This window comes from Castor canadensis, chromosome 1 (assembly GCF_047511655.1).
Source record: "Castor canadensis chromosome 1, mCasCan1.hap1v2, whole genome shotgun sequence".
Classification (NCBI taxonomy): domain Eukaryota; kingdom Metazoa; phylum Chordata; class Mammalia; order Rodentia; family Castoridae; genus Castor; species Castor canadensis.
In genome coordinates, this window is record NC_133386.1 from 203,573,791 (window position 1) to 203,599,014 (window position 25,224).

General features: G+C 46.3%; 3 protein-coding genes across 12 annotated transcripts in view; 2 read left to right on the forward strand and 1 right to left on the reverse strand.

The window, feature by feature from the left end:
• Window positions 1-16,827, forward strand: part of Top6bl (TOP6B like initiator of meiotic double strand breaks) — a 50,041-nt gene extending 33,214 nt beyond the window's left edge. Inside the window, exons 10-13 of the mRNA XM_074064660.1 lie at window positions 486-596; window positions 3,238-3,336; window positions 12,609-12,684; window positions 16,425-16,827. Of these exons, the coding sequence (XP_073920761.1) occupies window positions 486-596; window positions 3,238-3,336; window positions 12,609-12,684; window positions 16,425-16,759 (621 nt within the window). The 3' untranslated portion in view covers window positions 16,760-16,827. The remainder of the gene's footprint in view (window positions 1-485; window positions 597-3,237; window positions 3,337-12,608; window positions 12,685-16,424) is intronic.
• A 96-nt stretch (window positions 16,828-16,923) lies between these two features.
• On the forward strand, window positions 16,924-20,054 carry Rce1 (Ras converting CAAX endopeptidase 1). Of its 3 annotated transcripts, none has more exons than XM_020164836.2 (8): window positions 16,924-17,148; window positions 17,283-17,385; window positions 17,479-17,562; window positions 17,839-17,917; window positions 18,390-18,557; window positions 18,668-18,739; window positions 19,007-19,069; window positions 19,379-20,054. In XM_020164836.2, the coding sequence occupies exons 1-8, from the start codon at window positions 16,964-16,966 to the stop codon at window positions 19,612-19,614; spliced, it is 990 nt and encodes a 329-aa protein (XP_020020425.2). In that variant the 5' UTR covers window positions 16,924-16,963; the 3' UTR covers window positions 19,615-20,054. The 3 variants fall into 3 exon arrangements, with proteins under 3 accessions (XP_020020425.2, XP_073905994.1, XP_073905996.1); XM_074049895.1 differs by having other exon boundaries at window positions 17,118-17,148; window positions 17,483-17,562; XM_074049893.1 differs by lacking the exon at window positions 18,668-18,739.
• A 1,957-nt stretch (window positions 20,055-22,011) lies between these two features.
• The window catches only part of Pc (pyruvate carboxylase), a 107,247-nt gene continuing 104,034 nt past the window's right edge, over window positions 22,012-25,224 (reverse strand). For all 8 annotated transcript variants that reach the window (XM_074049857.1, XM_020164831.2, XM_074049868.1 and 5 more), the window contains 7 exons: window positions 24,491-24,731; window positions 24,147-24,396; window positions 23,696-23,940; window positions 23,412-23,591; window positions 23,089-23,337; window positions 22,688-22,828; window positions 22,012-22,608 (listed from right to left, as the gene is read on the reverse strand). In XM_074049857.1, the coding sequence (XP_073905958.1) occupies window positions 22,360-22,608; window positions 22,688-22,828; window positions 23,089-23,337; window positions 23,412-23,591; window positions 23,696-23,940; window positions 24,147-24,396; window positions 24,491-24,731 (1,555 nt within the window). In that variant the 3' untranslated portion in view covers window positions 22,012-22,359. The remainder of the gene's footprint in view (window positions 22,609-22,687; window positions 22,829-23,088; window positions 23,338-23,411; window positions 23,592-23,695; window positions 23,941-24,146; window positions 24,397-24,490; window positions 24,732-25,224) is intronic.

The window sequence follows — 25,224 nt, forward strand, 5'->3', positions numbered from 1 at the left end:
CTTTTCCTTGACTATCCATCTCCCTGTCCCATATCCCTTGAGCTGCTGCTTCACTAAACCTTATCTTCTTCCCCCATTTTCCTAATTCTTTATAATACCACATTCTCTTTTTAGCTGACTTTCTGGATTCCCCCATCATGTGTACTTTTAGTAACACATTTCTTACTTCATATGGCCCCCTCTTTTCAGAGAGAAAAACAGCCATCTTAAGAGCAAACTTACAGCTTTGTAAAAAAACAGTTAAGTGTATCTATTTTATTGCCCACTGTCTTACTACTTGTCTTTTCTGAGTGTGTATCAATAAGTCATCTCTACGGAAGGAGAGAACATTTTAAATTTTTACTTTAATCCCTCAGGGTCATGATATAAAGATAAGTCGTGATCTTAGTAAGTATAATTGGTGGGAGGGAGGACTGTTGATATCTGTTGTGACTGAAATCTTTGTCTCCTTTGGGATTCTCTGACTCAGTAGTTCTGTTCCCCAGGCTTATCAGAAACTGCAGACCTCACTCTCAGTGGCTGTGAATTCTATCATAAGTGTTGTGACTGCAAGCACCAGCAGTAGCTTCCGAAAAACATGTTTCCAGGCCTTTCAGGTTGGTAGGAGATTGGGGATGCCATGGTTTTAAAGACATTCCAGTACATATCTTTGTAATATGCACAATGCTTTTAGAAACATTATTTCATTTGTTTCTAATGTGATCCTACATAAGGTCTAAGTGTTTTAAGATTGTTGAGCCAGGCGCTGGTAGCTCATGCCTGTAATTCTAGCTACCCAGGAGGCAGTGATCAGGAGGATCGTGGTTCAAAGCCAGCCCCTGCCAAATAGTTCTTGAGACCCTATCTTGAAAATACCTAACACAAAAAAAGGTTCAAGGTGTAGGCCCTGAGTTCAAGCCCTGGTAATAAAAAAAAAGTGTTTTTTAAATGAATAGTAGTGTATACAATATTTTATAAATGAGAAAATTTATTTAAGATTTGTATTTCCCTTAGGTAACATAGGTAGTTAAGACTGAGCTAGGATTAGATTTGTAATTCCCAATTCCTTGTTAAAGAATGCTCTGCTACCACATAGCAACAGAATACACTGGAAATATCTGAGCAAACCCTAAGTATTACACAAATGTGACAGTATGGAGTGGTACAGAGTTTTGGAATCAGAGGTTTGGGTTCTAAGTAAACTTATGCCTATATTTAACCTCTCTGAGCCTTATCTAAAAATTGAAAAATATTATAGAGCATCACAGGATGAGGGCTAAGTGTATGCTATAGTGTGAATATTTTTATATCCTCAAAATTCATATGTTGAAATCCTAACCCCCAAGTTGATGACTTTAGGCTCTATCTTCATGTATGAGATTACTGTCCTTAATAAAAGCGGCCAATAGAGACTCTTGCCCCTTTTGGCATGTCAGGACACTGGGAGAGATAGGCAGCCCACAACCCTGAAGAGGCCCTCACCAGAACCCAACTGTGCTAGCTGCTTGACCTCAGACTTCTAGTCTCCGGAATTATGAAAACTAAATTTCTAATTTTTGGGGGTGGGGTGGGAGGTGGGACTAAGATTTGAATTCAAGGCTTCAGGATTGCAAAGCAGGCACTCGACTGATTGAGCCACATCTCCAGTCAATTTTGCTCTGGTTATTTTAGAGATGGGATCTAGTGAAGTATTTGCCTGGGCTGGCCTTGAACTGCAATCCTCCTGATCTTAGCCTCTCAAGTAGCTAGGATTACAAGTGTAAACCACTGGTGCCCAGCAATTTCTATTTTTTATAAGCCACCTTGTTTATGGTAATTTGTTACAGCAGTCCAAACAAACCAGGACAATGTGAAAGTACATAGCACATGTTAGAGTCTCAGTAAATGTTAGCTTCTTCCTTCCACTTAGGAATGTCTGCTAAGTAATTGATATTATCAGTGAGTAACATATTCATTCCATGTTTCTTTTTGCAGTAATGGGGTTTGAGCTCAGGGCCTGAGCTCGCTAGGCAGGCACTCTACCACTTGAAACAGGTCCCCAGCCCTATTACTACATTTTTATGCATTTTTTCTCTTGAAAAGATAGCACAGAAAAATGTAAATAATTTTTAATACTGTAATTTTCATTTTTGCATGCTATCTCATATATATATATATATAGTTATATATATATATATATATATATATATATATATATATATAGTTATAAGCAGGACTTGAGGTGTGGCTCAAGTGGTAGAATGCCTGGTTTGCAAATGTGAAGCCCTGAGTTCAAACTCCGGTCCCACACAAAAAAAGAATATATAATTATGACCAAGGCATTCTATTTTAAATGTAATTTGACATTTTCCTGTTTCAACATGCTTAGAATTTTGTTTTGGTTAATCAATATCCAACTGTATTATTTTAATCTAATTTAATAAAGCATTCTGCTAATGTTAAGACATTTAAGTTGGTAATAATGTTTTTTGCTCATATAAATAGTGCTTCGTTTAATACCTTATGTGATATCTTGCCTATTTTGAATTATTTCCTGGAATAAATTTCTATAAGTAGAGTTATTGGGTCAAAGAGTATTATGCCTTTATCAACAAGTACATTTTATCATAGTTTCACCTTTCTGGATCATGTAGATAACACAGGGTAGTAAGAAGAAGCCTGATCTTGGGTTGGTCATTTCTTTTTGAATGTCAGTTTTCTCATCTATAAAATTAGCATGTTATATTAGGTGATTACTCTGGTCCCCTTTAGCTCTAATTATCCTGTAATTATATATTTAAAGTATCGAAGACTGGTTCCCATTTCCATGGGTGCAGTTATACTCTTTGGTTCCTCTCTTCTCCAAAAGGCTTGTCTGAGAAATAGCTTTCATGTTAGCCTTAGTGGCTCAATGGAGCCTCTACATTCTTGGTATTTGTTTAATAGAAGAGCTGTTTATATAACCTCTTCATGAAATGCATCTCTAGGATATTTATCTGCTGTAGACATAGGATAACAAAGACCTTGGCTGAAGGATCTTGCTAGATGACAGAAATGTGAAGACATATGGGAGCTGTAACTGCCTGTCTTATACCAGGGCATACCAAGGTCCTTTTTCTGTCTCTGTTCATCCCATAGAGACAAAGGAAATTATAAACAATGTGAGGGATGTCAATGTCTTTTCTGCCTCATCTTCTCCCCATTTAGACTTCCTGGGAGTACTTCCCCGTTGATTTCCACTATGGAAACTCAGCACCTTCTGTCTCTGGCCCATTTTAGGCAGCTGACACAAAGGAATTTGGGACCAAACTGCACAAAATGTTTCATGATATCACCCAGCACCGATTTCTTCACTACTGCTCATGTGACATGAAGCAGGTAAGTGTAAATAATAATCAGTATTTTGGTAGAAATCTTCTATTCTGATATGTGGGCATCCTGACTTCAGGGTGACTAGGTACAAATGTTTTAGATTTGCACAGTCTGAGGCTAGCCTTTCAGCAAGGTAGCCTGTGATTTAGAAAAACTAAGGGAAAGTGCTACAGACAAGTTGAAAGCAGGATTAGACATTGTTTGAGTTCCACTCCTTTTTTTTCTTTTGGTGGTACTAGGATTTGAACTCAGGGCCTTGGGCAATGCTCTACCACTTTAGCCACAGCCCCAACCCTATATTCCTTTAGTTGTCTTTTGAATAGGGTCTCACATTTTTGACCAGGGCCAACCTTGGACTGTGATCTTCCTACCTATGCCACTATGTCCCCAGGATTTCTTCACAGAAATGAGCTAATCAGTATTCAACTGAAGAGTAGAGGGGGATTCTACTGAAGAAATTTCCTCTCTTGTGTGTAATTCTCCCCTCTCTGATACTCTTCCCTGTAAACTTTTGCTGCCTTGGCAACTATTATGGTTTGAGTATGGTTGGGTTCTATCCCGAGTTACTTACAAAGTGAAAGGATCAGTTCATTATGAAAACAATACAGATGCTCTTCAACTTACGATGGACTTAAAAGCCCAACAAACTCATCAGAAGGTGGGTAAAGGTAGCACCTGCATTTACCCAGGTGCTAGTGGCTCATACCTGTGGGAGGCAGTGGTCAGGAGAATCATGGTTTGAGGTCAGCCGGGCCAAAAAAAAAGCAAGAACCTATCTCAAAAATATCCAGCACAAAAAAGGGCTGTTAGAGTGGCTCAAGTGGTAAAGCACCTGCCTAGCAAGCATGAGGCCCTGAGCTCAAATTCCAATACTGCTAAAAAAAAAAAATGCACTTAATATAACATAACCTATCCAGATTAGCCTAGCCTACCTTAAATGTGTTCGGAAAGCTTATAGCTAGACAAAATCATCTAACACATAGCCTATTTTATAAAGTGTTGATCATCTTATGTAATGTTTTGAATAGTTACTGAAAGTGAAAAACAGAATGGCTGGCTGTCTGGATGTGCTTTCCCACCATTATAAAGTCAAACAATCATGTTGAACCATTGTAAGTCAGGCACTGTCTGTAGTTCTCAACATTCATGTACCTTTTAATAGGGCTTTAAAATACATGTATCAAGGTCAGGCGTGGTGGTCACACCTGTAACCCTACCTACTCCACAGGCAGAGTTTGGGAGTATCATGGTTCAAGGCCAGCCCAGTTTAAAAAAAAAAAAAAGACATGTAGACCAATGGAATAGAATAGATCAAGAAATAAGCCCATACAGCTAAAACATACATTGGAGAAAAGACAGCTTCTTCAACAAATGGTATTAGGAAAATTGGATATCCACATGTAGAAGAGAAATTATACCTGTCTCTCCTCTATCTCTCACCCTATACAAAAGTCAATTCAAAATGGATCAAAGCTCTTAATGTGAGACTTGAAACTGAAACTTGCAAAAACCCTTGAAGATACAGGAATAGGTAATGCTTTTCTGACTAGGACCCTAATTGCTCAGGAAATAAGAACAAGAATTGACAAATGGAATTGCATCAAAGTAAAAAGCTTCTGCATAACAAAGGGAACAATTACCAGAATCAAGAAACAACCTATAGAATGGGAGAAAATCTTTGCCAGCTATTTATTAGATGAAGAACTAATATCCAGAATATATCAAGAACTCCAAAAATTAAACACCAAAAGAACAAACAAGGCAATTAATAAATGGCCAAATGAATCGAATAGGCAGTTCTCAAAAGAAGTACAGATGACTAATAAACACATGAAGAAATGCTTAGCATCCTTAGTCATAAAGAAAATGCAAACCAAAACAAGATCGGGATTCCATCTCACCTCAGAATACCTTTCATCAAGAAAACAGGGGGCTAGTGGAGTGGCACAAGTGGTAGAGTGACTGCTTGACAAGCCCTGAGTTCAATCCCCAGTACTAGGAAGGTAGGAAGGGACGGAGGAAGGGAGGAAAGAAACAATAAATGCTGGCAAGGATGCGTTTGGGGAGGGAAGCCCCTTATACACTATCGGTAGAAATGTAAATTAGTGCAGCTACTATGCAAATCAATATGGAGGTTCCTCAAAAAATTAAAAATAGAACAACCATATGATCCCACTAGTCCCAGCAGCCAAACTGTGGAATCAACCCAGGTGCCCATCAACAATGAATAAAGAAAATGTGGTATATATACAAAATGGGATATTATTCACCCATAAAGAATGAGAAAGACAAATATCACATGTTCTCTCTCATATACATAATCTAGACCTTAAAAAATGGGGACTGTTTGCAGGTAGGAACCAGCAGGCAGGGAGAGGGCAAAAGGAGTTTATATATAAAAAATAAAATAATGAAACCTAATAGACTGGGTATGGTGGTGCATGCCTGTCATTCCAGCTACTTCGGAGGTGGACATAGAAGGACTGCTGTCCAGGATAGCCTGGGCAAAAACATCATACCCTATTTGAAAAATAACTAAAGCAAAAAAGGGCTGGCAGGTGTGGCTCAAGTGGTAGAGTGCCACCTGGCAAGCAAGAGCCCCTGAGTTCAAAACCCCAGGCACTGGTGACTCACACCTGTAATCCTAACTACTCAGGAGGCAAAGATCAGGAGGATCACGGTTTGAAGACAGCCCAGGCAAATAGTTCATGAGACCCTATCTCAAAAAAACTATCAAAAAAGGGCTGGTGGAGTGACTTACGGTATAAGTCCTGAGTTCAAACCCTAGCACCACATTAAAAAAAAAAAAGGAGAAAAAAAGCCATGAAACAAAACTAATAGAACTATAGAATTATTTGGAGATTTCAACATACTTCTTTCAGTAATTGATAGGACAGGTAGACAGGAAATCAGTAAATCTATAGAAGTCTTGAACACCATTGATCAATTTGACCCAATGATGTTTACAAAAACTTTCTTCCAAACCACAGGAGAGTAGACATTCTTTTCATGTGCAACTTGTCACCATTTAGATGACATTAGATATTTAAAAAAATTAATTATCAGGACATTATGAACAACTTTATTACAGTATATTTGATAGCTTATATGAAATGGGCAAATTCTTGAAAGATATGAAGTATTAAAGTTTACCCACAAGAAAAAATACCCCTGTTACAGGATAGCACTATATCTGTTAAAGAAATTGAATTTTAGACAGGGCACACAAAGCTCATGCCTGTAACCCTAGCTACTTGGGAGGCTGAGATCCAGAGGATCAAGGTTTGAGGCCAGCCGAGGCAAATAGTTTGTGAGACCTCATCTCCAAAATAACCCGAGTAAAATGGACTGGAAGTGTGCTCAAGCAGTAGAGCATCTGCTTTACAAATTAGAAGCTCTGAGTTCAAACCCAAGTCCCACCAAAAATAAATAAATTGAATTTTTAGTTATAAATCTTAACACAGTATCTAGAACTCCAAAACTCAGTTTTTTACATGGGGAAAAGATTTGAACACACACTACACAAATGAGATACAGATACACGAACACACAAGAAAGATGCTTAATATCGTTAATCATTATGAAAATTCAAATAAAACCCACAAACAGATACCATTTCATGCCCACTTGGAATAAAAAGACTGTATTACAGGGCATGGTGATAGGTGTCCGTAGTCCCAGCTCAGGAGGCTGAGGCAGGAGTTTGAAGTCAGCCTAGCCCACATAGTGAGACCCTGTCTCAAAAAGAAAAAGAAAACAAACCAAAATAAACAAAAAACCTACTCCCCTGCCAAAAAAAAACTGTACTAAATGTTAGCAAGGACGTAGAACTGGAACTCTGATATCCTGTAGGTGGGAATAAATAATGGTGTAACCAGTTCAGAAAACAGTTTAGCAATTTAAAAGTTAAGTCAGTTACCACATGACTTAGCTATTCAACTCCTATGTATTTGCCCAAGATAAATGAAATTTTATGTCCACACAAATACTTGTACACTGATATTCGTAACACCTTTATCTTAAAATCCAAAACAGGAAACAATTCAGCAGGTAAATGGATGAGCAACTTATAGTACAATGCATACAACGGAGCACTCCTCAGCAATGAATGAACTTTTGATTTATACAACATGGAATCCAAAACCAGATAAGAGTGCATACTGTTTGTTCATGTTTATACAAAATTCTATAAAATGCTAACTATTTTATAGTTGTAAGTCAGTGGTTGCTTGGTGATGGGAAGTGGGAGAATTGGAGGGAATAATTATAAAAGGCAGCAGGAAACTCAGGTAGTAGATATGTTCATTAATCCTCACTATGGTATTTGTTTCACAGGTATGTGCATATTTTCAAGTTGTCAAACTATTTTATATATGTGTGTCTGTGTGCAGTTTACTGTATATCAGTTATACCTTAATAATTTAAAAAATTATACAGTTAGGCACTGGTGGCTCATGCCTGTAATCCTAGCTACTCGGGAGGTAGAGATCAGAAGGATTAAGGTTTGAGGCTAGCCTGGGAAACAAAAGCACTCAAAAGTTCTCAACATTAAAGAGGGCTGGCGGAGTGGCTCAAGAGGTAGAGCACTTGCCTAGCAAGCATAAGGCCCTGAGTTCAAACTCCAGTACTGCCAAAAACAAAAAAAGTGCAGTTTCTGAGAGAATAATAGGGTCTTTAGCCTGTCTTCTGCATCTTCCTTCTCCCTCCATCTGCCTGATTGAAGGGGGAAGTTTGGGTGCCCAGGCACCAACAGACCATGGCATCTCATGGACTTGCCTATATTCTTCTTCAGTGTGGTTGGAAAGGCCTAGGCACAGCAGTGAGCCCCTGTAAATGCTCCCTTCACCACACTTTTTGTTATGGCTGCATGCACCTTTTAGGAAGCACCCAATCTGGCTACTGTTCTCTCGGCAGATTCACTGCAAATAATCTCGCTGGTTTCCCTTCAATTTGGAGGGCTGCTGCCCACACCTTGAGAGATTTAAAGCTATTATATATTATATTTGTTTTCCAGGGATGTTGTAAGAAATTACCATAAACTTAATAGCTTAAAACTAGAGGATTTATTCTCTAGTTCTGGACGCCAGAGGTTCAAAATCAAGGTGCTGGCAGGCCCACATTCCCTCTAGAGGCTATGGGGGAAAATATTTCCTATCTCTTCCAGCTTCTGGTGGGAGGTGTTTTTTGTCTTATGGCTTGCATAATCCCAATGTCTACCTCCATCTTCACCTAGCCTTTCCCCATCTGTCTCTTAAATCTCTTTCTGCCTTTCTGTTATAAGGATACCTGTCAGTGGATTAGGGCCCACCCTAGATACGGCATGCAAGATGATCCCATAACCAAATCCTTAATTACATCTGCAAAGACCCTTTTTCCAAATAAGCTCACATTCAGAGATCTGGTATCTTTGAAGGATAGGGCACAATTCGATTCAGTACAACCATCCATCTTTAGGATGGGGATGTACAGTTGTCACAGGACCCAGGACATGTACACATTAGACTCCTCTAGGAGTGATTTAACTTGTGAAGCACTTTTGCTTGGACCTGATATCACAGTGAGATCTGAAAAAGAAATTATTTGACCTTTTCATCTTACGATTTGGTGGTAGTGATGGCTTGTAGCCTCAGGGCCATTCATAACTTAATTAACTAACTTGGCAGATGGTTAGTGGACTCAAAAGTCTTTCTAGTAGTCAGACATCTTGGAAGAAAGGAACATTACTGAATTGCTAACCTGTGCCAAGATTTCCTCTTTAATCTACACAAAGACTTCATGAGTGAGGTTATGTTTACCCATTTTACATATAAGGAAACTGATTTTAAAACTTTTTTGCAATTTGCCTGAGTCACACAGCTGGTAACTGACAAACCTAAGACTTGTACTGGCTTCAAATCCTAGTAACATTGTGACTATGTAGGACTGAGTGGGAAGCCCAGAGGAAAAAAGTGATCCAGGGCATCCAGTAAATCCCATGCGTCACTGGTTCCCTCTGGTAATGCCCACTCAGTGATAAGTAACTTGGTAGTAGTATGAGAGTGGCACCCAGTGGTTTCAGCTACAAACTACAAGATCAAGGATGCTAGATCAAATCCTTTTACCTCTGTGCCAGTCCCTCAGTTTCCATTTCCAAAGCAAAGGCAGAATAGCTGACCCTCCTGAATAACAGAGAATGAAAATCTATGGACAGTATATGGTTAATGGAGAAATGAAAGACATAGAGGAATACGTATTTAGAGTGTTATAGAGCACATCAGGGAAAGGTCATGCAGCAGTGGAAATTTTAAGCCTGGGTGTTAGAACAGATAACGAGCCAATAAGAGTACACAAGAGAGCACTTCAGGGTTTAATGCATAGATATCTGTGGGAACTGTGAACTTAAACCCAGAATGAGAACAGGGAGGCAGTTCTCTCAGGAAAAGCATGGTTTCCCATGGAGGTGTAGCTTGAGGGTAGGTTGCCTCTTCTGGGGGCCCAGGTGCAGAAAAGGTGTACAAGGTTCCCATAGTGTTCAGACACTTGTATCTCACGTGAGTAGTCCTTTTATAAGACCACTTTCCACACAGAGAAAGGTTTATTACATGAGATTAGTTTTCCATGCTAGAGTTAAGTGAAAGGGGGAAAAAAGCTTTTGCTCAAAGAAAAGTTTGGAAAATTTCCAAATACTGTTTCTTTATCTAAGGCCCCCAAATACCCATGAAACTTGTTTAGTGAACAATATACGCTAGAATATCTTATTATGACATAATTCTCATAAGAGTTACCTTTTTTTTTTTTTTGGTGGTACTGGGGTTTGAACTCAGGGCCTCATGCTTGCTAGGCAGGGGCTCTACCACTTGAGCCATTCCACCAGCCCTTTTCTGTGACGGGTATTTTTGAGATAGGGTCTCGAGAACTATTTGCCCAGACTGGCTTCAAACCACAATCATCCTGATCCTCTGCCTCCTGAGTAGCTATGATTACAGGTGTGAGTCACTGGCACCTGGCTTATTTACCATTTTAAAGTGTGCAATTCAGTGCTCTTGGGTATATTCACTGTGTTGTACAACCATCACCACCAAATTCAAGAACATCTCCATCACACTGAAAAAGAAACTGTGTACCTATTAGGTTGCAGTTAGTCCCAATTTCCCTCTCCCACCAATCCCTAGAAACCACTAATCTACTGTCCATTTCTATGGATTTGCCTATTCTGCATATTTCATATAAATGGAATCATAAAGTGTGGCTTCTTTCATCTAACATGTTTCCAAGGTTCAGCCAAGTTTGCAGCATGTAACAGTACTTCATTTTTATGGTAGAATAATATTCCATTGTATAGACAGACTACATTTTGTTTGTCCAGTCATCAATTGGTGAAGTGAGTTTTCTTACTTCTTGACAATTATAAATAATGCTACTATAAACGTTTTTGTGTAGACATATGTTTGATTCTCCTGAATATTTTTCTAAGAGTAGAATTTCTGGGTTATATGGTAACACTGTGTTTTAAAATTCTTTTGGTGCTAGAGATTGAACTCAGGGCTTTGCACATGCTAAGCACATACTTTACTACTGAGTAACACCCCAGCCTGTTTAACTGGTTTTTTGTTTATTCTTTTTGAGACAGAAGTCACTTATGTTAGCCCAGGTTGGCCTTTGAACTCACTATACTCCTGCCTCAACATTCCAGGTGCTGGAACTATAGGATTGCACTGTTTAACTTTTGAGGAACACTGGGGTTTGAACTCAGGGCCTCATGCTTGCCAGGCAGGTACTCTACCACTTGAGCCATTCTACTGGCCCTGATTCCAGTTTCTTAACATCCTCATCAGTAGTTGTTTTTTATTATTATTGTTGCAATTCTAGCAGGTATTAAGTAGTATCTTATAGTGATCTAAATTTGGACATCCTAAACATTTTCATATGCTTACTGGCAATTTATACACCTTTGGAGAAATGTCTGTTCAAATCCTTTGTCTATTTTTAAGTTAGATTATTACTGTGTTCTCAGTTATGAATTTATTTTTATTTTTGGCAATACCTAGGTTTGAGCTTAGGGCCTCATGCTTGTTAAGCAGGGACTCTACTACTTGAGCTATGCCCTAGCCCTTTTTGTCTTTATTTTTGAGAAAGGGCTTTAAGTTTGCCTGGGTCTGGCCTCAGACCACATATGGCCTCTCTTATAGCTGGGATTACAGGCATGTACCACCACACCTGGGTTATTGAGATGGGGGTTGTGCTAACATTTTTCCCAGGTTAGCCTCAAACCACAATCTTGATCTTCGCTTCCTAGGTAGCTAGGATTACGATGTGAGCCACCAAGCTTGGCATTTATGAGTTCTTGACTCTGGATACCAAAGTATTTTATCAGAAATGATTTACAAATACTTTGTCCCATTCTTGTGAGTTTACTTTTTACTTTCTTCCTAGTATCCTTTGTAGCATGTGTTTTTAATTTTGGTGAAGAGGATATACATTTTTATTTGTTTATTTTTGGTGTTTTGAGAGTGTTTTACTATGTAGTCCAAGCTGGTCTCAAACTCTTAATTCTCCTGCCTCAGCCTCCCAGGTGCTGGGATTATAGGCCTGTGCCACCACATTCAGTTTAGTTGTAGTCTTAAAAAGAAAAAGAAAATAAAGTGTTGCTGGAGGAATAGCTCAAGTGGTAGAGTGCCTGCCTAGCAAGTGTGAAGTCCTGCGTTCAACCACCCAAAAAAACAAAACAAAACAAAACAAAAAAAACAGTAAGAAAAATAAGAAGTTGGAAAGATTGGATTCTGGTCTTAGTAAATACCTTTACTTCCTTATCCAGATTGAAACTATCAGTGTGGCAGGATTCTGAAAGACTACACATTGCTACGGAATGTGCTATATGGTTTCCCAGGCTTGACTAGTCTCCTTTATTGAGTACTTATCCTGTGTTAAGGCATTCTGTGAGCTATGATCATGATGAACCTTACCTTCAAGGGATGTGAGGTACAGAAAATGGATATATGCCCATAAAAGTGATGTATAGCTGCATCCAGAGCACTCGTCAGAGCCTGAGGGCAGACAGTGGGCAAGTGTCTGGAGTTTAGAGAAGTAAGGATAAGGTGGGAGTGCCTGGAAAGAGCTGTAGAGGAGTCCACAGAAGGAAGTCTTGAAGGTTGGAAGCTGGGTAGGGGGTTCGTGAGCTAGGAGGAAGTTAAGAGTGAGTCCCAGATGAAGGAGGGCAGCCCTGTGAGGTCAGGGAAGCTGGCAGGAGCACCTGTTTCGCTAGGGCTGCTGCAAAATTCACCTTCTGATTTATTAAGCAGCTTGTGCCAGAGAAAAAGGATTCAGCCCAGAGCGCTGGTGATGCACATGAGAGCAACAGTCTGGAGGTCCTTACAGGTAAGGCTTTGGCTTTTCAGGTAAGGCCTAGATGGAAGACAGGAAAGTAAAAAACAAGGCTAAGTTTTCTGATTCTCCCACTGCACCTCTGACCACAGTCACGTCTGAGATTTAGTTGGCTCCCACTGCTATTGTGGGTATTCCAGGGCAACAGCAGGCATTTCCTCCCCAAAACTGCTTAACAGGACTAGAATTTTTTTTCTTGGCAGTGCTGAGGCTTGAATTCAGGGCTTTGCACATGCTAGGTGGGCACTCTACTTTTTCTTTTTGAGGGGCTGGAAATGCACATGCTAGACAGGTGCTCTACCACTGAGTTATATCCTCACCCAGGACTAGAAGTTTCTAACACAGACAGGCAGTTACTGACAGCTGCATGTATTAGGGCAGGGGAGAAAACAATAAGCGGATTCAGGGCCCTGAGTCCAGTCAGTTCCTTCCTATCTTTCCTTGATCAATAGTGTTGATACTGCAGCTCTTTCCCACTTACTACTGTGCTGTGGAATCCGGAGACTGCCTGGGTGCAGGCACTACCTCAACCTTGCTATGTGATGTATGTTACAAGACCCTGGTGTGTGTGATATAGCAATTCTACTAAAGTATTTTCTTCACACATGCCCCACCCCACTCTCAAACAGCCTTCAGGGCCAGCAGCAGGGGTAACAGCAGTTCTCACATATAGTCACCAGCAGGTTCCAGACACTACTCTGGATCTTTTCAAATGTACTAGTCCTCTTAGTTCTCAAAACAATCCTATGAGGTATAGGTACTATTATTATTTTCATTTTACAGATGAGGAAATTGAGGATCCGAGATGTCAATAAACTTTCCCAAGGTTACACAGCTAGTAAATGTCAGAGCCTGAATTCAAATCCAGGCAACCCAGCTCTGGACTGTCTCAGCAGAGATGCCCTCTGATAGGTCTTAAGTCCTTTGAACAAAACAGTATCAGGACTTGAGGGAGTTTGGGGACTGTGGGTTCAGCTCCTGTGCTTTCTTGGTAAATCCCTTTTTCTGGGGTTATAACTACAATGTACTACATGTTGTCTGTGCTCAGCCTAAGATGTGTTCATGAACCATTCTGTCAGTTGAACCATGTTATAAATGTTGTGGGGGCCATTGCTACTGAAAAGAATCCTGTAAGGAAGGATTGTATAAAGCAAATAATCTATTTTTACAAATTTAGATTTGGAGAATTTTTTTTTTTTTTTTGCAGTACTGGGGTTTGAACTCAGGCCTTCACCTTCAGCCACTCCACCAACCCATTTTTGTGATGGGTTTTTCAAGATAGGGTCTCCGAACTATTTGCCCATGCTGGCTTCGAACCCCGATCCTCCTGATCTCTTCCTCCTGAGTAGCTTGGATTACAGGCGTGAGCCACTGGTACCTGGCTAGATTTGGAGAAGTTTAAGAAATGAAGCATATTACATATAATTCAGTACTTATTCAGTGAAGAGAGGCAAGAGAGTACGTATCTTCCCTTAGAAAGAAAATTAGGTTCATGCCTGTGATCCTGGCAGCTTGGGAGGCAGATAGGGAGGATAGCAGTTTGAGGACAGCCCTGACTTGGTGAGACCCCCATCTCAGCCAGTAATTTTGACATGATGGCATGCACTTGCGATCCCAGCAATGAACTGTGAGGGAGGACCATGGTCCCGGCCAACCTAGACAAAAACATTAGACCCTATCTGAAAATTAACTCAACCAAAAGAAGCAGACGTGTGGCTCAAGTGGTAGAGCGCCTGCCAAGTAAGCACAAGGCCTCCCCCTAGAAAATAAAACAGCAACAAAAAAATTTAAGGGATTATAATCTGGCAAGCCTACTCCCCCCACCCCACCAGACAGCTTGAGTTATTTGCCCTACAAACCTACAGCTCTCATCGGGCATGTATTCTGTGTCCCCTCCAGGCAGCTATGCTGAAGAAAACCACAGAACAGTTGTGTGTTCATGCCACCATTCATCTATGGTCATCTTGCTTAGGAGCCTCTGGTTTGTTGATCCTTTTTCTTGTTTGTTTTTTCTGGCCCTTTTCTTCTCAATGGCTATTCCATTCTTTTAAAAAAAAATCTCAGTGATTTCTTTTCTCAGCAAACTCACCCACCTGTATTCCTCATGCTGCAAAACAAACCTTATCTTTATGGGGACTCCGCCCTTTCCTGCTTCCTCAGTACCTGCTTGAGTCAGTTATCACTTCTGCACCTTCAACTCTCTTCTGACTTCTTTTCCCTTAGCAGATCAATTTCTCATTTCTTCAAAGGAAATCTCCCATGAACTTACTTCCTTCACCTAGCCTCAGTCTCTCCAGATCTTTGCAGTCATGGTTCTCAAAAAACTCAAGGGGCATGCGCCCTCTCCCTTTTTCCCCTGACACTTTCTTGAACCTTTTCCTGAAACTACAAGGTCTATTGTTATGGAAAAACCTCTTACTTACCAAATTGTGCATTTACCTTTAATGTATCTGAATTACTTGCAGGTCTTGGCACTGTATGACTGTGACTCACCTGCTTCTTCCCTTTCTCAGCTTTTCTCTTCCACTAACTTCTCTGGTCATCATTAAATAGTACTCAGCCTGTACTCTTTTCCTAGCTGCTGTCTTTCATTCCAGCTGTTGACCACTGCCCCTGGGCTCAAGACTGCCTCTGATATGACCTGTCCAGTAGTCTCCTGTCAAAAGGAAGCATTGTCTGTTCACTGGGAAGCTCCATGCAGCGGTCCCATTGGTTCTTCAATTTCTTCTCTCCTGTGCCTTGCTTTCTGCACCCCTAAGGTCAGCAACTCTTACTTTAGTCTGTCATTAATAGCAACACTAATTTTTCACTTCTGAAATCTTAGATTCATTCAAGAGGCCTCCCATTCCCATGTCCCACTTCCAGCTGACCACAACACCTGCTAATTTGACCTGATGGATACTTTTGACCCCTGGTGTTTGTACACACTTCTGCATCCCTCCCAGCACCTGTGAGCTTCTCCCAGGGAAAAAACTCATTGATTTAAATTTCCAGGACCTGCTCAGGAGAATCTATCAACCCAAAACCACTTTAAATTTGCACAAATGAATCAGTTAAGAATAGGAAAGCTGAGGTCAGGTGCAGTGGCTCAAGGCCTGTAATCCTATTTAGGAGGCAGAGATTGGGAGGATTGCAGTTCAAAGTTAGCAAGACCCTGTCTCAACCAATAAAAGCTGTCAAACGCGGTCTGGTCCAGACCCTGCATGGGTTATCCAAGACCCTATCTCAAAAATAACCAAAATAAAAGGGGCTGGGGGAATGGTTCAAGTGGTAAAGAGTCTGCCTAGCAAGTGCAAGGTCTTGAGTTTAAACCCCAGTGCTACAAAAAAAAAAAAAAAAAGAAAGAAAATAGGAAAGCTGCTGTAGACACTGCCCAGTGCAACTGAGAGGTTCGGTGTGGGGTGGCTTTCTGGGAATGAGCTTGGCTAGAAAGGAGGAGCTTGGTAATACAGATTGCATGGACATCTGTGCGGAAAATCACTGAGGGGCCTGGGCCTCCAAGTGAGAGCTTGGTAGGAACCCAGATGCCAAGCTCGGGCGGGGTAAGAAGGCCGAAACTGTTCTGTAGTCTCGGCCTGCTCCCGAAGCTCCAGAGCTGCCAGGCTTTGACTGCACAGGCTCTGACGACAGGGACAGGAGGGGAGAGCTAAGAGGGCCGTGCCCCACTCCCTGCCCCAGAGGCCTTGGTAGCACAAGGCCATGATAGTAAGACGAAATGGGCCGTTTTCTCTCAGAGACCAGCGGGCAAGCAGACATCAAGAGGCTCAAGAGAGCTCTCCACTCCGCCAGGGCCCCGGGCCCGCCAGAAGCCGCCTGGCATCGCCCGGAGCCCGCCGCCGCCTCCCTCACCTCGAGCCACGGCAGAGCCCCAGCGTCGGGCAGGGACAGCCCTGGGAGTGGCCTGCAGGACCCGGCGAGTGCTGCGCAGGAAAGGGCACGGGGGAATCGGGCCGCGCCGAGCCCAAGGGTCCTTCCTCACCCAGGGCCCCCTTTGCTCCCGCAGGACGCGCTGTGGCTGCAGGAGGTCTCCAATCTGTCGGAGTGGCTGAGTCCCGGCCCCAGGCCCTGAGCCGGGCGGATCCCGAGAGTTCCCGGGGCCTAGGGACGCGGGCGGCCGAGCGCTTCTGTGTTCAATAAAGCTGCTATGCACACCGCTGTCTGCTACAGTGCGGGGCTGGGCGGCGGGGCGGGGCCGGGAGTTCGCGCGGCCGCCTGACGTCATCCGCGCTTCCACGGGGTCGCGTCACTGGTGCGCGCCGCGGGTCCGGGCGCGATGGCGGCGCTGGGCGGGGATGGGCTGCGCCTACTGTCGGTATCTCGGCCGGAGCGGCAGCCCGAGTCAGCGGCGCTGGGCGGTCCGGGTCCCGGGCTGTGCTGCTGGGTGTCCGTGTTCTCCTGCCTTAGCCTCGCCTGCTCCTACGTGGGCAGCCTCTACGTCTGGAAGAGCGAGCTGCCCAGGTGCGGAGGCTGCGCGCGCGGCCGGAACCCGCGCCCCCGCGAGGCGGGGCTGCGGGCGGAGCTTAGGCGAGACGGGGGCGGGACCGCGCTGACGGGCGGCTGCGGGCCCCCTGAACTTACTGACCCCTTCATAGGGACCACCCCGCTGTCATCAAGCGGCGCTTCACCAGCGTCCTGGTGGTCTCCAGCCTCTCGCCCCTCTGCGTGCTGCTCTGGAGGGAACTCACCGGCATCCAGGTGCGAAGGAGGCGGGGCAGAGGGCAATGGGGGAGCGAACTCAAGGGTCTTTGGGGAGGGAGCAACACTGATGCCCCCTTTCCTGTGGCTCAGCCAGGCACATCCCTGCTCACCCTGATGGGCTTCAGGCTGGAGGGCATTTTTCCAGCAGCTCTGCTGCCTCTGCTGCTGACTATGGTAAGTTCTATATCTTTCCTGCTCTGTTCTTTGCCACCAGTGTAATGCACCCTTCATGTCTTTTTCTTCTCACCTTGTGTCTGGTTTTTGATTGATAAAAGACGGGAATTGTGATATGCCCCCCACCACCGGCCGTCTGATAGGCATCACTGGGAAATCCTGGAATTCAGAAAGCCTGAAGTCTTAGGAGGCTGCCCAATGACAAAGGTCTGGGCAAGGTCAGTGGATTGTTGTGAAAGTCATTCCTTTGATTTGCGCTGTTTTTCTGCCCCCCAGATCCTTTTCCTGGGCCCACTGATTCAGCTGTCTATGGATTGCCCATGTGACCTAGCAGATGGGCTGAAGGTTGTCTTGGGTGAGTCTTAAAGGCTGAGGAGAAAAGTAGGTACAAGCAGTGTAGACAATGGGAAAAAGTCAGTGCGCTCAAGGTGTGATCTGGACAAGGGATCTGTGTTGCTGGGTAGCCTCTAAGAGTTTGTTGCTGATGTTCACGGAGGCCTCTGGGGACCCTCAGCAGCAGTACTTTGCATGGGCCAGACTGCTTCATCCTCTACTTCCCCAAAGCAGAGCTGTTCTTGGTAAAGTTTGATGTCACCAGGGTTTATTGTCAGACTATCCTATTTCTTCTACTAATGTTTTGTTTTGAGCATCTCAAGACATTGTTTTATCTTGTGACTTGTAAACTTTGATGGCACCCTTCTCCACTCCTCAGAAGTGTTGATGCCCGAAATGCATTTGGCCAGGGAGAAATTGTGGGAGAGGAGCCTGTGGGGCCTCACTGTTCAGTAATTAGTCACACATTGCTTGTCCTTAATCTCCTCCCTTAGCTCCCCGCTCCTGGGCCCGCTGCCTCACAGACATGCGTTGGCTTCGGAACCAAGTGATCGCACCCTTGACAGAGGAGCTGGTGTTCCGGGCCTGCATGCTGCCCATGTTAGCGCCGTGCACAGGCCTGGGCCCTGCTGTGTTCACCTGCCCACTCTTCTTTGGAGTTGGTAAGTCTGTCTAACATCCTGCTAAGATGCTCCTAGCATGAGGAATGAAATGGGGCTTGGGGTGAGGGGGGTCCTAGAGGGATATGATGTGGTTCTCACCTTCCTCCCAGCCCATTTTCACCACATTATTGAGCAGCTGCGTTTCCGCCAGAGCAGTGTGGGGAGCATTTTCTTGTCTGCAGGTGAGTCCTGAAGAGCTTGCTTGGGGGCAGTCCTGGGTTGGGGTGTGTGAAGGTATTCCTTGCAGCCATTCTGGAGAAGGGGCCGGAAATAGAGGGCTATAGAATTGGAGAGCCACTGACCCTGGAAGTTGGATGCAGAGGACAGCCATAGGTGGGGCAGGCAGTCACTGCCCCAGAGGGAAAGGGATGGCCCCTGGCTGATGGGTGTGCAGTACTGGGGCAGGGTGGGTGTACAGGTGTGGTCACCTGCGGCCTCCCTGTCTCCAGCGTTCCAGTTCTCCTACACAGCTGTCTTCGGTGCCTACACTGCTTTCCTCTTCATCCGCACAGGTTGGTCCTCAGTCTCTCATTGGTCTCCAGGGGCTCAGGGGTCCACAGGAGTTGGTGGGAGAATGGGAACACTGTGTGTGTTCTAGGAAGAAAAAGAAGTTTCCTCTACCACAGTCTTTTGAGACAAGCTGAGCTAGGGCCCTCAGCTTGGTGAGGTCTGAGAGTGAAGGAAGCAAAAACCGTGGTGTGTGGGTGTGAGTGTCAGGGGTGGGTTACTGAGCTCCTACTTGAGGGGACTAGGGTCACTAGTCCTGGAAGGGCTAGGAGAGGTGGTGGAACTGTTCTATGAACTGTACTGTCTCTCCTCAGGACATCTGATTGGGCCGGTCCTCTGCCACTCCTTCTGCAATTACATGGGCTTTCCTGCCGTGTGTGCAGCCCTGGAGCACCCGCAGAGGCGGCCCCTGTTGGCAGGCTATGCCCTGGGTGTGGGACTCTTCCTGCTTCTGCTCCAGCCCCTTACGGACCCCAAGCTCTATGGCAGCCTTCCCCTTTGTGTACTTTTGGAGCGGGCAGGAGACTCAGAGGCTCTCCTGTGCTCCTGACCTTCACTCCTGTGTACACTCCAGTGAACTCTCATGGGCTCTGCAGCCCCTTCCCCATCAAGGAGTACTGCAGGGGAGGGGCTGGTTGGGGTCCCCGAGATCTCAGGAATTTTTGTAGGGGATTGAAGCCAGAGCTAGTTGAATCCCAGGGACCACGAGAAAGGAGCAGATATCCAAGGGTGCAGCCCCTTTTGAAGGGGGTTGAGGAGCAGCTGGAAGTAAGGGGACAAGGGGCAAATCCTGGGGGTTGTGCACTCCCGTCCTCACTTTGAACTGCTGCTTCTCTTAGAGCTCCTCTGCCCCCCTCTGCCTCTGAAAAGCTGCTTGGGGGGGGGTTATTTATAAGACCCCTCCCCCAAACTTCCCAGGGTTTTCTCATTGTCTTTTTTGCATCAGGACTTTGTATTGGGTTATTAAAGAGATTTAACTTGGGTAACATGGCCTTGGACCTTTGGGAATCAGTCTGTTTGGGGTCTTGGGACAGGTCTCCAGGCAGCTCATAGGAGCGTGTCCACCCATCCTGGATACCTTGAACACCTCTGACAGTTCAGCCCTACAGGTCATTCCCTGGAGTAGGCTGGCTGCTGAGGCCATGGTTTCTTTCTCCTGAGCCTTGGCCCAAATCCTAGCACAGTTGGATCTGAAACTGCAGGTGCCATGTGGGACCCAGCTCATCCTGGGGCCTATACACTTGGCTACTAGTGTCAGGGAATGAGACTCACGGCCCCAACTCAGCGATGGGGCCTCTGCCTTGTCCTCTGAGAGGATGGAGGACTGGCTGTGTGGCTTCCACAAGGGTCTCCAGGTTCTCCTAGCTTCCACTGACACAAGAGGAAGCAGGTCCAGAATGGACCTCAAGTCTCAGGAAAGGGGGCTTTAAGTCTCCCAGGAAAGGGGGCTCCTGGTTCTCTCCACCTGGACTGCTACCACCATGCCTCATCTAGCCCTTGGAGGAACCCAGAGAAAAGGCTGCAACCCTTAAAAACCACAGGGACTCTGTCAAGCAAAAGCGTAACTTGAGGTTCTTTTTCAGAACCTACTTTAGTGTTCTGTCTGCTCCTCACCTCACTCTTAGAATGGTTCTCATTGCCCTGCCTGAATCTTTGTTGGTTTTGTTTTTGAAGGAATACTCTTTTAGGTCCCATTCCATATTCAAGGAGGTTGTCCTGAGACCCTCTCCTCTGAGGCTGGTGGCTGAAGAAAAGGAAATGGATGTGCACTCATTCCCCCATGACATCCCAGGGTGGCTGTGATACGACAAATTTACCTAGACCCTAAAGCGCAGCATCAGTCAGACATTTAACCTCCGCCCTCACCCTGTGTGTGTGGAGGGAGTGGGAGTGGCTGATTTTAGGAGCTAATGCATTTGGGGTCCCAGGCCCAGTGTGACTTGTCCAGCAATTAGGTCCCAGTACCCTGAGGACACTCGGCGGACAGGCTTGCAGGGGCTCTACTTCTTTGCCTGAGGCCCAGTGAGTCTGGGCTGTGCCCCTCCCCTTCTCACAGTCCAGTATTTCCTCCACCAGCCCTTCCCCCGATTCTGCTGAGGAACTGCTCATCCGCCTCTGCCTGTCGTCTCACCGCCCTCACCCATGCTGGTGTGTGGGAGAATAGTGATGCAGCCAGTTACTGTCACCCCTGCAGGTGAAGACACTGAGGCCCAGGATTTGCTCAGTGGGATGAACAGGGAGAACGTTTGACCCTCGCAATCTAGCATTTTTCCTATCTTCTCACCCAACGTGTTGGCAGCAGTGTCTGCCCTATCTATTCCTATCTATTCCTGAGGGGCTCCTACTGCCCAAGTGTTACCTGTTTCCACTTATTCCTGAACTAACCAGAGGCAGGAGGTTGGCTCTGGGACATAGACAGTAAACTGCTGCTGTCTAATCTCCCCAGGTGTGCATGGTGGCACACACCTGTAATACCAGCACTCAAGAGGCAGGAGAATCCTGTGTTCCAGGTCAGCCTGGGCTACACAGCAAGACCCTGTCTCTAAACTAAATCTAAAAAATATTTCTATTTTTTTCTAAACCAGTGTGGCATGGACAGCCATGGATTTAAGTCCCTCTCTGCCTCTCCCTAGGTGTGGAGGTTTGGACAAGACACCTAACCTTCCTGTGACTTGATTTGTGTCAAGATGGATGAAAGTTGATTCCCTGAGTTATTATCAGTTAAGTGCCTAAGCACTGATCTACAGCTGGACCTGTCTGGGCTGTATATGTATCAGGCACTCAGTAGTGGCATTAACCAGAGCTGTGACTGTCATCTTTGCTACCCTCCAAGGAGTAATAACAACTGATCTATCCATGAAGAGTTTGAGGGGAGAGGCAGTCTTGTCCCTCTGCCTCTGGGAGGAGGGTGATGCTAGGAACGGTGCTGGCTGCACTGGACCCAGTGTGGAGGACAGGAGAAAGGAGTTTTATTGAGCGAAGTTCCCAGGACCTGGGGCTTAGGTCTTCCTACCCCCCTGCCAGGAGGTAAGTCACCACTTAAATCTCCCCATGGTCCCAAGACCACCTTCTCTACCACCTGTATTGTCCCATGAGGGGAGAACCCTTATTTGGCAAGAGATGAATATGTGAACAACTGTCCACCGTTAGGGAAAGGACAAATGGCTGAAGGGAATGGGCTGCTGTCCCATGGGGGACAGGACCTCCAATGCCTTCCTGAGCCCTTGGGCACTGGCTGGCCTGGGCCTGCCCTGGCAGCACAGCTTCCGTTGAAGGCTGTCAGTCAGGGGCAAGTTTACTCGATCTCCAGGATGAGGTCATCTCCTTCCAGTGTCATGTCCTTGGTTACGTGGACCTTTCGAACAGTGCCTTCAATGGGCGAAGTCACCACAGTCTCCATCTTCATGGCACTGAGCACACACAAGGGCTGCCCCTTGGCCACCTTGGCTCCTGCTGCCACCTTGATATCGATCACCTTCCCAGGCATGGGTGCCCCAATTTGGCCCTTCACATCCTTCAGAGCCTTGGGGTGGAAGTGCATCTCCTGCAGACAGGACAGAAGAGACATGAGACACCAGACTTGGCCTATTCCCACCACCTGGTTGGCCATAGGGAAGTCACACCTTCATAGCCTGGGTGTCCTTGACCAAGATGGACCGCAGCTGCCCATTGAGCTCAAAGAAGACCTGCCTCTGGCCAGTCCGGTTGAGGTCACTTACAGCCAGGGCTTTGATGTGCAGTGTTTTTCCCCGTTCCAGTTCTACCTGCAGGAAGGGCATGGGGGACCAAGCTGAAGAGCAAGTCGGGAAAGTAGACCCCAGGCCCCATCCACAGGGGAGTTCGCTACCCTGGGTCTTGGCTCCTCACTTGTAAAGGCCTAGCTCCTGGTCTCTCAGGTGTCCTTTCTGCTCCCAAAGCCCACAAGGCTGGCTGAGAACCAAGCCTAAGTCTGGAGCAGGAGTGCTGGAACTCTCAGGGGTGGGGATGCAAGGGAAAGGTGTGGATAAGCAGCAGAACCACTGACCTCAAATTCCTCTGCAATTTTGGGTCCCTGCAGGAAGAGGCGGGTATTGAGGCTATCCAGGGGACCAAAAGTGGCAGTGAAGTCCTTGAATTGGGCAAAGACGTCAGGGTACATGGCTGCTGAAAGCACGTCCTCCGGGGTCACCTCCTCCCCATGTCGCTCTATTAGCTCCTTCTCCAGTGCCTGCAGATTCAGTGGAGGGAGGGAGGCTCCAGGCCGCCCCTCTACCCTTGGCAGGTCCTTTAGCACCTGGGGAGCAAAGGGGAGTCAGGCCTGTTTCCTGCACCCAACCTCTCCCATGCCTTGTGCTGGGCCTTCCCTACCTTAGAGCGAAAGGGTTCTGGGAACCCCCCATGGGGGACCCCAATGTAGCCCTGCAGAAACTCCACCACAGAGCGGGGGAAGGACAGATCTTCTGCCTGAGCTTCGGCCTCTGCCCGGCTCAACCCATTCTGCACCATGAACTGGGCCAGGTCTCCCACAATCTTGGAGGAAGGTGTCACCTGAGGAGAAGGATCTCTGGAAGTTAGGATGCCAGGCACCTTATTAGAGGCTGAAGCAGGAGTCTGCAGGTTTATGTCAGGTAAGAACACTGGGTCTCACTCACCTTGATGAGGTCACCCAGCATCTGGTTGGCCTCCACATAGGCCTTCTTGACCTCCTTGAACTTGGAGCCAAGCCCCATGCTGTGGGCCTGGAAATGCAGGTTGGTGTACTGGCCGCCTGGGATCTCATTCTCATACACGTCTGAGTTGCCAGACTTCATGGTAGCTGTGCAGTCGAAGGCTGCATACAGTCCCCGAGCCCCTTCCCAGTACTCGCTGTAGTCAAAAACACGTTCCAGAGGCACCTCTGCAGAGAGGCTGGAGTCAGAGGAGGACTTGCCATGTGCTGAGCTCCCAGGGGCTCCTCCCAGGACCCAGGGCCAGCTCGGATCCCTTCTCAGGCTTGGGTGAAAGGAAGCCAGGCCAGGGTGAGGCATCTGGATTGCAGACGTGCGAGACTGCTGTGACTGGTGGTGACTGCAGCTTTAAAGGGCATGGCATTGGGCATCCTACCTGTGTCCAAGGGTGTCCCTCTGGTACAAGCCACCAGGGCCCCCATGCTGGGCTGTGAGGTCATCCCGGACATGGAGTCAGCCGCCACATCCACTACATCTGCCCCAGCCTGGGCACAGGCCAGCATTGCTGCCACACCTGCCCCCGATGTATCATGGGTGTGGATGTGCAGTGGGAGATCAGGGAAGCAGTCCCGGAGGGACTTGACCAGCATGGTGCAAGCTGCTGGTTTCAGCAGCCCCGCCATGTCCTGGAGGAAGTGGGGAGGAGAGAGAGAGTAAGGAGGGAGCCTGATGTGTGTCTGTTGGGGGCCAAGGGCCAGGTAGAAAGGAGGACATGGGAACCTTGATGCATAGGATGTGGGTTCCAGCTCGCACCAGCTCTTCAGCCAAGTCCATGTAATACTGCAGCGAGTATTTGGTGCGGCTGGGGTCAGCCACGTCACCCGTGTATGAGATGGCGGCCTCTACCACGCCCCCAGCGCTGCCCGCTGCCTCCATGCCCAGAAGCAGGTTGGGCAGGTAGTTGAGGGAGTCAAAGATCCGGAAGACGTCCATGCCGTTCTCTCTGGCCACCTCACAGAACCTGAGCAGGTGAGAGGCCAGGGATAAACCCCACTCCACTCCTCCCCGCACTTCCTCCTCTGGCTCCTGGTGCACCCTGAAGCCCCTAGGGAATAAAGTCTGGCTGGGCAAAGGAGTGGGGGGGCACAACAGTGTGATCGTGTGGCCTTTTCCAGGGCAGCCTGGGCTGGGCAATTGCAGCATCTGGGGAGCCAGCAGCAGTGGGAGGGCTGGCTCCTGCCCTGGTCACATGCCATGCAGTCACCAGCCTGCCCTGGCCCAGAGGACCAACCACGGCTCCCACTTTGCAAAGGAGTACCAGGCTATGGGAGAGAAGATGAGTCCTGAGGCCTGCGTGCCAACTCCCGCTCTGCACCACGTGGCCTGGGACGAGCCGCCTCCCTCTTAAGTCATCACTGCCCACCAGTGATCTAGAAGCCCTTCCAGTTCTGCGACTACTGTTTTGCACTCATGACACCTCTGTGCAGCACCCACTGAGCCCCTCAGTGCTGTGT